Consider the following 13,096-nt stretch of genomic DNA (forward strand, 5'->3'; position numbering starts at 1 on the left):
CCTTCCAAGCAACTGCAGAAGTTAACCGAATAATTCCATTTATTTGTCCTAATACTTCCCATTAAAGCATTTGAAATTTTCTCTAAGAACAGCTATTTTTTTTAATAAAGATGAAATTATCATACCCATTTTGTTGTAAAGAAACAAGATGGAAATTTCTGGGAAAAGAAGTAAATTGTGAATTAACTGGGATTCCAGTGATAAAAGAATCTGCCTGCCAATGCTGGAGACTAAGGAGACATTGGTTTCATCCCTGGGTCGGGAAGATTCCCTGCAGGAGGAAATGGCTACCCACTCCAGTATTCTTGCCCGGAGAAACCCATGGACAGAGGAGCCTGGCAGGCTACGTTCCACAGGGTCACAAAGAGTCGAACACAACTAAGCAACTGAGCACTCACGCACGCACACACGAATGAATTGACAGAAAGCCTAAAAACTGTTTGCCTAAACAGAAAATTGACATAAGTCATAACCAAAAAATGTAAGAGAGCTTCCCAAATGGCGCTAGTGGTAAAGAACCCATCTGTCAATGCAGGAGACATAAGAGACTCAGGTTCAATCCCTGGGTCGGGAAGACCCCTGGAGGAGGGCATGGCAACCCACTCCAGTTATTTTTGCCTAAAGGATCCCAAGGACAAAGGAAAGGAGCTTGGCCGGCTACAGTCCATGGGGTCACAAGGAGTCAGATATAACTGAAGCGACCTGGCAAGCACGCACAAAAAAATTAAGTAGAGACACGGTATTTTTTTGATGATATAATTTTATTTACAATAGAACACTTTGAGAATCCAAAAGATTCAAATGCCCAGTGAAGGGAAGTGTCTAAGCAGGCATTCAAACAATGTGCCATAGAAATACTGACAAAGGAGGATTCAATGGTAAACTGGAACAAAGTTAAAGTAAAGTAGAAATTATAATTATCTCTGCACAAGGAAAAAAAATATGGTAAGAAACTAAAAGAAAAAGGTATGCAGGGGAGGGAAGCTTAAAACTCCTATTTATGTTTAGTTCTATAAAAATTTAGTACAAAATACTATATCTGTCCTTTTGCACTAAGAAGGTAGGTTGGCAGAGAGTAAGACTAATAAGATGTTTTCATATTTTTAACACAGAAAACTGCTAAGGGCATGTCAAAGGTGCTCAGACTTATTTCCAGAAAAAGATTCGAAGTTGAGCAAACAATGACTAAAGAGCAAATATGATGAGGATAGAAATATTCTAAAACTACAAATATCTGAGAGGACCAGAATTTACTTGACATAGGTCTAAGGACTACAAGAGATACAGAGGAAGAAAACAAAGGCACTGATGTGGAACTTTATAAAAACCAACTGCACAACTAAAATGACAAAATCATTTTAAAAGCCTGGAGAATCTCATGGACAGAGGAGCCTGGCCGAATACAGTCCATGAGGTTGCAAAGAGTCAGATACAGCTGAAACACGCACAAAAAAAATCATTCTTATATCCCACTGCCTGAGGCTTCAAAACAGACTAGACCAAATTCTTATCTAGAGGACAAACTGAAACCTACCAGATCATTTTCTTCTCTAGTTTCCCTAATTTAGGAGAGGCAAAACAACTAATTACAGCATATACCATACCAATGCAACTGCAGTTTTGATTTCACATCAGAACCCAATTTACTGTAACTAGTAAATTCAATTTTTTTATATACTTTACTTCCCTTCAAGACCAATAAGCCAGTTTATCCTCTTGTTTTTCAATTAAATTAGTTCCACTAAATTCTTTCTTTTAACAATTAAACACCCTTATTCACACTGAAATATTTTGGCTTTCTAAGTCAATAACCTGTCTAACCTTTTCTGGATAAGTTTTGGAACGACTCCAGTATCTTAAAATGGCTAAGGTCTTCACATTTATTGCATGTTTTAAATTTTTACCAAAATAAAAATTATTAGCCATCTGTTACTATATGCATAGAAAAAAATGGGGAACAGATTCAACTGTTAGCAACAATTATGGCTGAAGTTCATAACATAAAAAACTTCTGTTTATACTTTACATATAATTTCTATAAGCTTTTCTTTTTGAAAGCATGTATTAATTTTAAAATCAGAAAAAGAAAGAAATAAGCTTTAATGCAATTAATAAAATTACTTCAGTATTTGCAACCTGAACTTTAACACTTAAAGAAAGACACAAGCTTTTTTTTTAAAACAGTAATTCTAATGAACTAAATATGTATTTTAAAGAGAGTCCTTCTGTTTCAAGAGAACAGCATCGAAACATGTATATCACCTAGGGTGAAACAGATCACCAGCCCAGGTTGGGTGCATGAGACAAGTGCTAGGGCCTGGTGCACTGGGAAGACCCAGAGGGATCGGGTGGAGAGGGAGGTGGGAGGGGCGACCGGGATGGGGAATACATGTAAATCCATGGCTAATTCATTTCAATGTATGACAAAAACTACTGCAATGATGTAAAGTAATTAGCCTCCAACTAATAAAAATAAATGGAAAAAAAAAAAAAGATATATTCCAAGTGCAAAATAAAATACATTATGCAGAATTCTTAGAAGGGAGGTATAAACATAATTTTAAAGAAAAAAAGGAATAACAAAAAGTTTCTATCAAAAAGAAAGTCTCTTCCTATACTTTTTTAAGTGGGTGACAATCGGTATCAAGTTGCTGTGGCATTTGGATTTTACTGTATACCTCTAAAGATTGATATGTCTTGTATTAATGTCATTATTTATAATACTTTACAAAATATTTACAACCAAATAAAATTTTTAAATGTTTCAAAAAAAAAAAAAAGAGAGTCCTTCAAAAATGTCATTAAAGTTGTGAAGTTAGCGTTTACTCATTACCAAGGGGCTGGGAGAAACTCCAGCACTTCACTGTCCAAAATAGGAGCCCCCATGCAGCTAGTTAAATTAAAAGATAAATGAATTAAAATTAAATAGAATTTAAAATTCAGTTCCTCAGTCACATTAGCCACATTTCAAGGACTCACTCACGAGTGGCTAGTGGCTCTTTGGATAGTGCAAACATACAACAAACCCACCATCATGGAAAGTTCTTCTGGACAGCGCCACTCTAAAGTCAACTGCTACCTCTCTGCCACAGTGATTATTTTTACATAGAACAAAATAAGAAGAGTACTTATAGTTCTTTTCTCCTAAAACTAAATACAATCCATGAGTGTTTATGGAATATGGATTATTGCAGGCTGCTGCACTTACCTGACGCTGAAAAATTCCTACTGTTTTAAAAATTCTGCCCCTTCTGTATCCCTCACTCAAAGTCACTTTACAACACAAGTCTGTGCCCTTCGTTCACATTGATGCTTTAGTACAGAACCTTCTGACATGGCTTCTATTGCTAAACTATTTTTCCTCACCTGAACACTTACTTGAATCAGATTGTTGTTTTAATTATTACTCTTAAAATTTCCTTCCTAGTCTACAAAGCAAGATAAAAACAAGATAACTAATAGGGAAAGGGCTGAGCTTCATTTCAAATTTGCTGATCTCACTTTTTTTCTCTAATTCTAACTTGAAATAATTCACAAACTCCATTTCAAGCTACTGAAGCATACAAGAAATCTAGTCCACAACAAAATCTGGAAGCTTTATTCCATCAATGTGTAGTAAAGTATCAAATTAAGGCCCAGGTACTCAACCAAGATAATGCTGTAGAAGTACATCTTTCCTCATCTGAGAGACTGATACTGATATAAAAAGGACAATAGCTATAGAACCACATAAAAAATATAATCATCAAACACCTCAGCTGGGTCACATTATTCCATACACATACAAAAGTGACTGCAAACATATATAGAGTCTCACCAATTTCTCCTTCTTGTCCAGGCTTAGGAATGCTAATGGAAGTTTTGGTCTCCACTTCTAGTTTCTTTCTAGTGTCCCCTCTCTTTCCAACAATATGCCTATAATATAGAGAAAGTTAATTAATATAAGTCAAAATATACCAGAATAAAGAACTCCAACATATTTAAATTCTATGTGGCCAGAGATACTCCCTCATAGAAGAGTGCTTCAGTAAAAATTCAGTATTTGTAGAGGAAATTACAAGTCATATAGCTTTATAGAACATGTTGCATTATATTCACTGACAAAACAATGTCCTACAGCCAATTCAAAGCATAGAAAGAATAATTATACCCAATGCCTGTTTGCTTCTCAAAACTAGATTCAAAATCTGGGTCTGCAGTTAAGTGAAAGAAAAGCTAGCATAGTCTCATTGGCCACTTGAATGGGTCTACAGTTCGAAGGGGGAAAATCTTGCCCTCTTAGAGAGCAAATTAACTACATTTTGAATTCATCCTACGGGAATTATCCTTCATTAATTAAATAATGCTAAAGAGCTTAGCAAAGAGCAGGGTCCACCAACCAAGACAGGTGCAAGCACAGAAAGAAGTAACCCTCAGGATGAATTCAAACACACAGACATGTCTTGTTTAGGAGATTTCACCTAAAAACTGGGAAATTTCACCTAAAAAATACAGATTTCTAAGTTCTTTCAAAATATTGGGAGATCTGACTACTCAATGGCAAAAATAGGCTGGAACATGAGCTCATTTCTGAAAATGGAATATGAATTCATCACAATCCCTGCCACTTCCTACTGTCTTTTATTGACTCCAATCATCTATTGGCTCACATTACTTACCTAGGCCTCCTAGTATAAATAATTCTGACCATCCAAAGCTATATTCTGGAACCCATAGTAATTAGATGTATCAAACCAAATGAGACTACTGGATCCCAGGAGAAAAGTTTCAGAGTTTATATAAAGCACTAAGAGACCATCACAGGACCATAAAGTTAAGAGAAAAAATTTCCTCATCAACAGCATTTTGACTTCGATGATTTCAATTACAGTACACAACAGCATTGGTGACTATGCCTAAAATTCTGTATTTATTTTTACATGGGATAACCAAGTCTGATTATTTCTATTAAGATTTATTGTAGTAAGCCAACTTTTTATAAAACAAGATGTTCAGAAGAGGACTGGAACTCCACAGTTTCCATGTGGTTTTTCTCTGTGTTGAGCTAGGGACTATGTAGTACCAACTCCCTCAGCCTTTGTCTTTCCAGGTCTTATCAATAAAGGGGTGTTTTCAGTCAGGTTCCTGTTTGTTAGCACATGGCTAGTGGACAAATCTCTCATAAAGTAGTTGGCTCGAAGTGTTATTAATAGTCTAGGCACCTTAGAAAGGGAAGTGGTTGAGGTTAAAGAGGCTTTAGAAGCAAACAAACCTTGGCCAAGTCATTTAACCACTCTTAGCCTACTGCTTCACTTAAAAAAATAGAGTGAATAATACCTAAATATCATAAGGCAGGCCGTAAGGATTAGATGTGATCACATATAAAAGGACTTCCCAATGACTGGCACATAGCTCAGTACAGCCCATGTCATCCTCATTAAACCCATGATGGCATCCTTCCAGTTAAGAGTACAGACAGACCCAAAAGAGGTTTACACGGAAAATCTAAAAGCATTCACTAAAATAATACAGATAAACAGTGAAAGGATGACTCCTTATTGTATAAGCGGAAATTCTTGCCAGATCAAGTGGTTCTCAATCTTGGCTACACACTGGAATCACCTGGGTAGCTATAAAAACTAACGATGCCTGGGTTCAGCTCCCAGAGATTCAGACTCAACTAGTCTGGGGTACACCTAGGTATTGGGAGTTTTTAAAACTCCCCAGGTTTAAGAATCTGCCCTGCAATGCAGTGTTAGATCTCTGGTGGGACAGTCCACGTGCTGCGCTTGCTAAGCCTGCATGCACAACTAGAGAGACCGCGTGCTACAACTCAAGAGTCCATGTGCCACAACGAAACATCTCCTGTAATGCAGGGAAGATCGCATGTGCTTGATGGAGCTAAATAAATGACTATAAAAAATGACAATAATAAACATTACAAGCTACCATAATTCCAGTGATAGAAATTGTGGAGGCTATTTCCTTTTAGAACAATGTATTTTTGAGAATTATGTATTGTGCTTGGCAAAGATTGATTACATTTTATATTTACAGTGATTCAATACTTACAAAATAGATATGGGTAATTTCCTATTAAAAAAAAAAAAAAAAAACTCCCCAGGTGATTCTAATGTGTACCTGAAGTTGAGAGCCACAGTATTAGACCTCATCTGTGGACATGTGCACCACTATTAGACTTTGATTATAAGTTAGTTTGGTCAAGTAATTTCTTCCATGGACCAAATAAACTTACATAAATGAGTCTTAAGAAAGAAATTTTAAAAATTTAAAAAAAAGAAATCTTCCATGTAAGTCAATTATTTGTCAATAAGACTGAGAGGAAGAGAAGGAGGGAAGAAGAAAGCAAAAAAGAAAGAAGTCTTCCTAGTAAACATTGTCTATTAATTAGGATTTAGCAGAACCAATACTTAATCTAACATGCAAGTCATCTGGAACAAAATGAGTATTTAGAATATATAAAATTCAAAAGGTCATATGATTAGAATCAGACATCTAAGGAATCTTTACATACCTTAGCAGTAACAAATATATACATTAAGGAAGACATGTTGCATTGATTTTTGCCAGGAATCTGAGTCACAGCTTTCTAAAATCATGTTTCTTAGAAGAAAATGTCACTGAAACCTGAGAGGAAAGTGAGCTGTCAGGATTAGCATTTGGTTTCTCATTTGGTCACATTCCAGGAGAGAAATTTCATCCTCAATAGGTGTTTCATAAAATTCTCAAGTTGAAAAAAATGCAACTATTTGCCTCTTGGAACTTAAAGGTGTATGATTCTGTATTTGTAGACCTCCTCTCATAGAGAAGTATGCTGCTGCTGCTGCTAAGTCACTTCAGTCATGTCCGACTCTGTGCAACCCCATAGACAGCAGCCCACCAGGCTCCCTTGTCCCTGGGATTCTCCAGGCAAGAACACTGGAGTGGGTTGCCATTTCCTTCTCCAATGCATGAAAGGAAAAGTGAAAGTGAAGTCACTCAATCATGTCCAACTCTTAGCGACCCCATGTACTGCAGCCTACCAGGCTCCTCCATCCATGGGATTTTCCAGGCAAGTTGCTGGAGTGGGTTGCCATTGCCTTCTCCAATAGAGAAGTATAGACAGACTTTATTCATCTGGTACAACACAGAAAAACAATCTATGACTTCCTAGACCATCCTATCTTCAGAGGTGCAAGCCCAAAAGAAGCCAGTCAGCCACATGAGCTAACAATATTAGTGGTTAATAAAAGACAGAATATGATCAACACGCAGGCAAGTAGGCACAGACTGAAAGGATCACAAAGCTTCCAAGCAATTTAAAACTAAAGTTGATTCTGGAAAAAGCATTTCAGTCTTTGACAAGAACTGGAGGACAACAAACAGACACATTCCTACCTTCAGGTAGTTTTCAATCTAGTGGAAGAAACATCAAACAGGAGACAAAAAAATATAAACATTAGGCTTGAGAAATGCTATAAAGGAAAAGTAGTGGTGTTATGAAAACATATACTAAGGTAATCAATGTGGTGGGTGGGGATGCTGATGTCAAAACAAGCTTCCCTAAGGAAGGAGAATATATTAATAACTAGGTAATATAAGGAAAGGGAACAGCATATGCCAAAGCTAGAAGGTAGGAAGGAACCCAGCACATCTGAGGAACTGAAGAAAACCAGTTAAACTTAAGTGCAAAGCCAGGGAAAGAGTGGTGTGAGTTGAAACTGAAAAATGCAGGGCTGGCTAACTCATGTTCAAGATTTTGGCCACTGCTCTAGTGGAATAAAGTTCCATCTTCCACGGAAGAATGTTAATGGATTTCAAACAAAGGTAATAAAATAATCAGGTTTTCCTTTTAAAAAGATTATTCCACCCTCAATGTGAAGAACTGATTGGAAGAGAGCAATAATCAATCTGGAGTGACCAGTAAGTAGGCTATTTGAAATAATTCACAGAAGAGGTGGACTTCCCTGGTGGCTCAGGTGGTAAAAGCATCTGCCTACAATGTGGGAGACCTGGGTTCGATCCCTGGGTTGGGAAGATCCCCTGGAGAAGGAAATGGCAACCCACTCCAGTATTCTTGCCTGGAAAATCCTGTGGACGGCAGGAGGAGCCTGGCAGGCTACAGTCCATGGGGTCGCAAAGAGTCGGACACGACTGAGCGACTTCACTTCACTTCACAGATGAGGTAGCAGAATGGCTATAAAGAAAAAGTGGTGGATTCAAAAGATACTTAAGAGGCAAAATCAACAGGACTTGGTGATGTATGTGGAATGATAAAACTGATCTGCAATTAGTCTTTAGAAATTCTAGGATGTTAAACACTAAACCATTTTGTCACTAGTAAGTACTGTAATAAGTGAGGGAAAGAAGAATCAGCTTCCTTCTAGGTCTCCTGGAAGTGCCTTCCCATGAAGCTGCCAAGGGCATCACTCACTTGTAGAGGAGGCTGGGGGCCTTCACGGTACATCGGAAACCTTGTGGGGTCTGCACCACCTCGTAGGTTTCACAGGGCTCTTCCGCACACTCCATGAGGCCTGTACAGAAACCATAACATCTCACTCAGAGCTGTTGCTCTGTGGACAAGTCTTTCTTCTCCTCAGCTGTCCAACCATTCTTGACGTTTAAAGAAAAGCAATACACACACACAAAGAACAGCCATACACTTTACACTGAAGAACAAAACATTCCTCCTCACTTGCTCTTAGACAAAAAAATAAAGAATAAAAACACATGACTATTTTAAATCTTCCAATCTTGGAACCTTTGGAAAGGAGCATCTACATACCACTATTTAATTGTTTTCTCCCAGAAATAAATTTTTTGTACTATTTTACAGAGACATAATTCACATAAAATTCATCCTCTTAAAATGTACAACTCAGTGGTTTTTAGTATTAAGACACAAAATCACTTCAGTGAATGAGGTAGGAGTGATACTGGAGAATTTACTCCATACAGCCAAGACAAAGAGAAAACAGGTGGCTGAAATAAAAGAGCTCAAGGCCCTAGGGCTGAAGGGAAACAGCCATGTGGGTTATGTATTTGAAACTGCCTGTATATGACTACAGAGAAGAAAAGAAAAATTGTGACACAACAATAACAGTTAACATTGGGCATATGTTCATATATTTCAATAATTTATAAAAGCTAGTTCTCAGCTTTACAGATAAAAGAACTTAATTTTGCCACAGATAATTAATTGTTAATATTAATAGCTAACTAAAATTACCCCTTATTACATTTAAGCCTCTGCAAAAAGATGAGACACAGCTTAGCTTATGAACTGAGAACACCTCATCAAACAAACTCATCAGCCCCCTCGGAATCAACAAGGGAGCTGAGAGGCCAAACATGTCAAATTTCAGTGCTCACACAGAAACACTGAAACAAAGAATTGTTTCTACAATACGGATAACTTTGTACTTCTAATCTGACCAAAGAGCAACTAAGATTACCTTGGTAATAGTCATCATCTTCTTCTTCATGTTGATAAGTCTGTTCTTGGATGGGATTCTTCCTATAAACCCGTCCACCAATCTTTATAAGCTGTGGACGCAGAACTTCCATGATTATGCAGATCTTTACACAGGCCTACAAGGACAGAATTGGGCATCAGTTCATCGTACATCCTAAGCAAAAGCATTACTGTTTCCATTAGATTTCCCCTATCTAGAAGCTGTTTTATTAAGTCAATTGCCGCATTTTCCACTACACTATTCCACTCCTGGCACACTCAAGACAATAATCTGCAAACTAATCAGCATTCCTCAAAAAAGTGATTACAAGATACTGAGCCTGCCCATGACTTCGGAAGAGAGACTAGAGGTCTCTTCATTACTTTAAGCTAAAGGGAATAAAATTTAACCTCTGTGCTTATTTGAACATTTGTGAGTGTCTCACCCTCTTACACAGTATGATAGTTCAGAGAATTAGGGATATTTAATACATTTACCCTCAAGGGGAGGACAAAAACATCCTTAACTACTTTTACAGCTGCTAGAAATACATACTCAACAATTAGATCCAGTTGCCTATCAAAACAAAGTTAACATATGACTTAACCAACATGGTTCTCCAAACTAACACATTGCTGAGGGAAGGAATTCAATTTCTGTAGGTCACTGCCGAAAACTGTACATCACTCAGGGAGAAACCAAGTTTCTAGTCACCACTTAATGAATTAACAATTTAGGAAACAAAGCTTCTTAGGGTTAGCTCTGGCTATGTTTAACCAAGGTTCCTACCACATATGGTACATGGTCTTGAAGCCCAAAATAACTTAAGCAGTCCCCCTCCGAAAAGATCAATCCTTACTAAACACACTAATGCTCAATCCAACCTCAGGAAGTAAATCGCTTTCACTGGTAATTTGCTTACAGAACCAATGAGTTAGTTTCGTGTTGTGAGAAATAACAATATACAAGGTAAACAGACTCGAACATCAAAAGAGGAGGCGTAACTAGCAATACTTTAATGACATTACACCCTAATACTCAATTTCCCAGGACCTCTCAAAAAAAAAAAAAAAAAGGCTCGCCACAAAAGTAGATGTCAGTGTCAGGGTAGGTCCTCAAACTAAGCTCTGGAAGACAGCGTTGTTTCAGAGATAGCAAACCCTCCATCCGCCTTTCCTGTAAGGCCCTGGGCTACAAGACTGCTCAGGAGGAAGGATGCTGCTGCTGCTACTAAGTCACGTCAGTCGTGTCCAACTCTGTGTGACCCCATAGACGGCAGCCCACCAGGCTCCCGTCCCTGGGACTCTCCAGGCAAGAATATTGGAGTGGGCTGCCATTTCCTTCTCCAGTGCATGAAAGGGAAAAGTCAAAGTGAAGTCGCTCAGTCAAGTTCGACTCTTCGCGACCCCATGGACTGCAGCCTACCAGGCTCCTCCGTCCATGGGATTTTCCAGGCAAGAGTACTGGAGTGGGGTGCCACTGTCTTCTCCGGGAGGAAGGATGGGGGAATAGCCAATTTAATCCTGCTCCGTGGTGGTTTGGAGAGACAGAGAGGAAAGCAGAAGGCCTACAAGGTAGGGAGGAAAGATGAAACCCTGAATCATAAAAGCGAGCAAAAATCAACCCAGTACGTCAAAGCAAGCGAAGAGAGGACCCCGCGGTGGTAAGAAAACCGCTGTAGTGAGAGAACACGAAGGACCCAGAAGGTCTCTCCCAGAACCGGGTCGCCGCGGCTCTCCGCCCCGGCCACGCCCACCATTGCACAGGCGCGCGCACGCCGCGGCCGCCGCGGGCTCCCTTCACAAGGGCGCGAGCACGCCGCCGCCCTCGTCGTGGAAAAAGCAGCCGCTTCAGTTGGGGGCGGGGCTGTAAAGTGCCAAAGCCGCTGAGGTAAGTGGTCGAGGGCTCAGGGACCCTCGGGAGCTTGCTGGAAAGGGAGCTGATCCCTGGGATCCTACCTGCAGGGACTAGTAAAGTGGAGAAAGGAGGAGGAGGAACTGGAGCCTGCCGCAGAGGGCGTGTAAGAGGAAATTTCCTCGGGCCGCACGAGACAATTGCGCATGCGGACCAAGCGATGGCGCCTGCGCAGTGGGATGGCGCCAGTGTTGTCGCCCCCTGGAGACCGGGGAGGTGGGGTGAGGTGGAGGTCGGCGTGGGTGTAGGGTTATGGCTTGGAGTTAGCTTGGGAACAGCTGACATTCGGACCTATCCCCTCTTCAGAACCTTTCCACCCAAGCTGTTTTTAGCTCGGCATCTTTTTGATTGGTGATCCAGCTATTTGGAATGATGTCTGATGATGGAGTTTAATGATTGCTTGTCTTTTTGATAAGGAGACTTTTTAAAAAGGATTCTTTTCAAGAATATAAGCCTGTATCTGCTAGGAAGGAAAGTGGTTTATGAATACGAGGTCATCCCTATCATGCATGAAGTAAATGTGTTGATCATCCTGTCACTATGAACACAACCATGCAGTATCTCTGCTCTCCTGTAAGAATCTCTACTGCCAATAGTTCCAGCTTCCCTTATTGGGTCAAGTCCCAGCTTATTTCATGGTTAATATTTAAATATTCAATAAAATTTTACTGAGCACCTACCTTGGGCTTGGCAGCCTAATTGGAGAAACAGTTGTGTAAATAAATCTACAGAATGAGGGAGAAAAACCAGTAAAGGACCAACCCTCCTGACATCAAACTTTTCTATCCTCTGCTAGCCCTGTGTTCTGTCATTTGTTCCTTATTCATTCAGGAAACACTGTAATCCAGGTTCTGTGCTAGGCCTTGAGAGTAGAAAAACAACTCCTCCCCCTTTTCCTAAGAAAAGGGTTTTTCCTAAGATCATTAACCTTAAAATGAAAGTATGGGGTGCATTTTCCCTCTTCCTGAGCATGCACTTTCCATTCTAAGAGACATTTGACATTGACACTCTGTGTCAAATGGAGAGAATTAAGACTTTTCCCATGAGTGTGTTGAAACATAAGTATGAAAAACTGGAATCTGCAGAGGAAAAAAAGATTCAGGACTAAATATTCATTGGTAGTTTTGGATAGCTGTCATTTATTGTGACTATAAGTGTTCCAAATGCTTTAGTTATATTTACCTTCCTGACACCTATGATGTAGGTACTATCATTATCTGCATTCTATAGATGAGGCAGCTGAGGAGCAGAGAGGTTGAATGATTTGTCCAGAATCAGATGGCAAATAAAGCCAGGACGTGAACCTGGGCCAAAGAGTCTGACCTCTTAATCACTGTGCTGTTTCACCTCTCACATAGTACATGTTGTTTAGTCACTCTGTCATGTGTGACTCTTAGTGACCCCAGGACTATAGCCCACTAGGCTCCTGTCTCCCCATGGGATCCCAGGCAGGAATACAGGAGTGGGTTTCCATTTCCTTCTCCAGGGGATCTTCCCAACCCAGGGATCGAGCCCATGTCTCCTGCATTGACAAGTGGATTCTTTACCACTGAGCCACCTGGGAAGCCCATATAGCACATGACAATGCAATAAAGCCATTGCTTAAAAAAATGGCACAACAAATAAGCTGAAGTCTGTATGCCTATGTGCAAAATGGGGGGATTGGATTAGATGATCTTTAAGGAATCTTGTGGTTCCTGTGAAATGTTAACTCATTTAGCAAACATTTATTTAAATCAACAGCTACT

The 13,096-nt window shown here is 39.5% G+C and overlaps 1 protein-coding gene across 8 annotated transcripts in view; it reads right to left on the bottom strand.

The window, feature by feature from the left end:
* The window catches only part of ASCC1 (activating signal cointegrator 1 complex subunit 1), a 103,087-nt gene extending 91,588 nt beyond the window's left edge, over positions 1-11,499 (bottom strand). For 6 of the 8 annotated variants that reach the window (XR_011488776.1, XM_070470803.1, XM_070470801.1 and 3 more), the window contains exons 1-4: positions 11,393-11,499; positions 9,435-9,570; positions 8,414-8,513; positions 3,818-3,915 (exon numbers count right to left, since the gene is read on the bottom strand). Coding sequence is in view for 7 of the 8 variants with exons in the window: in XM_070470803.1 (XP_070326904.1) it covers positions 3,818-3,915; positions 8,414-8,513; positions 9,435-9,546 (310 nt within the window). In the remaining variant the exon portion in view is untranslated. Of the gene's footprint in view, positions 1-3,817; positions 3,916-8,413; positions 8,514-9,434; positions 9,571-10,859; positions 11,035-11,065; positions 11,158-11,392 lie in introns of those variants that run through there. The other 2 variants (XM_070470799.1, XM_070470800.1) reach the window with 2 other exon arrangements.
* Between the last annotated feature and the right edge of the window lie 1,597 nt (positions 11,500-13,096).

This window comes from Odocoileus virginianus, chromosome 7 (assembly GCF_023699985.2).
Source record: "Odocoileus virginianus isolate 20LAN1187 ecotype Illinois chromosome 7, Ovbor_1.2, whole genome shotgun sequence".
In the NCBI taxonomy this organism is placed as follows: Eukaryota; Metazoa; Chordata; class Mammalia; order Artiodactyla; family Cervidae; genus Odocoileus; species Odocoileus virginianus.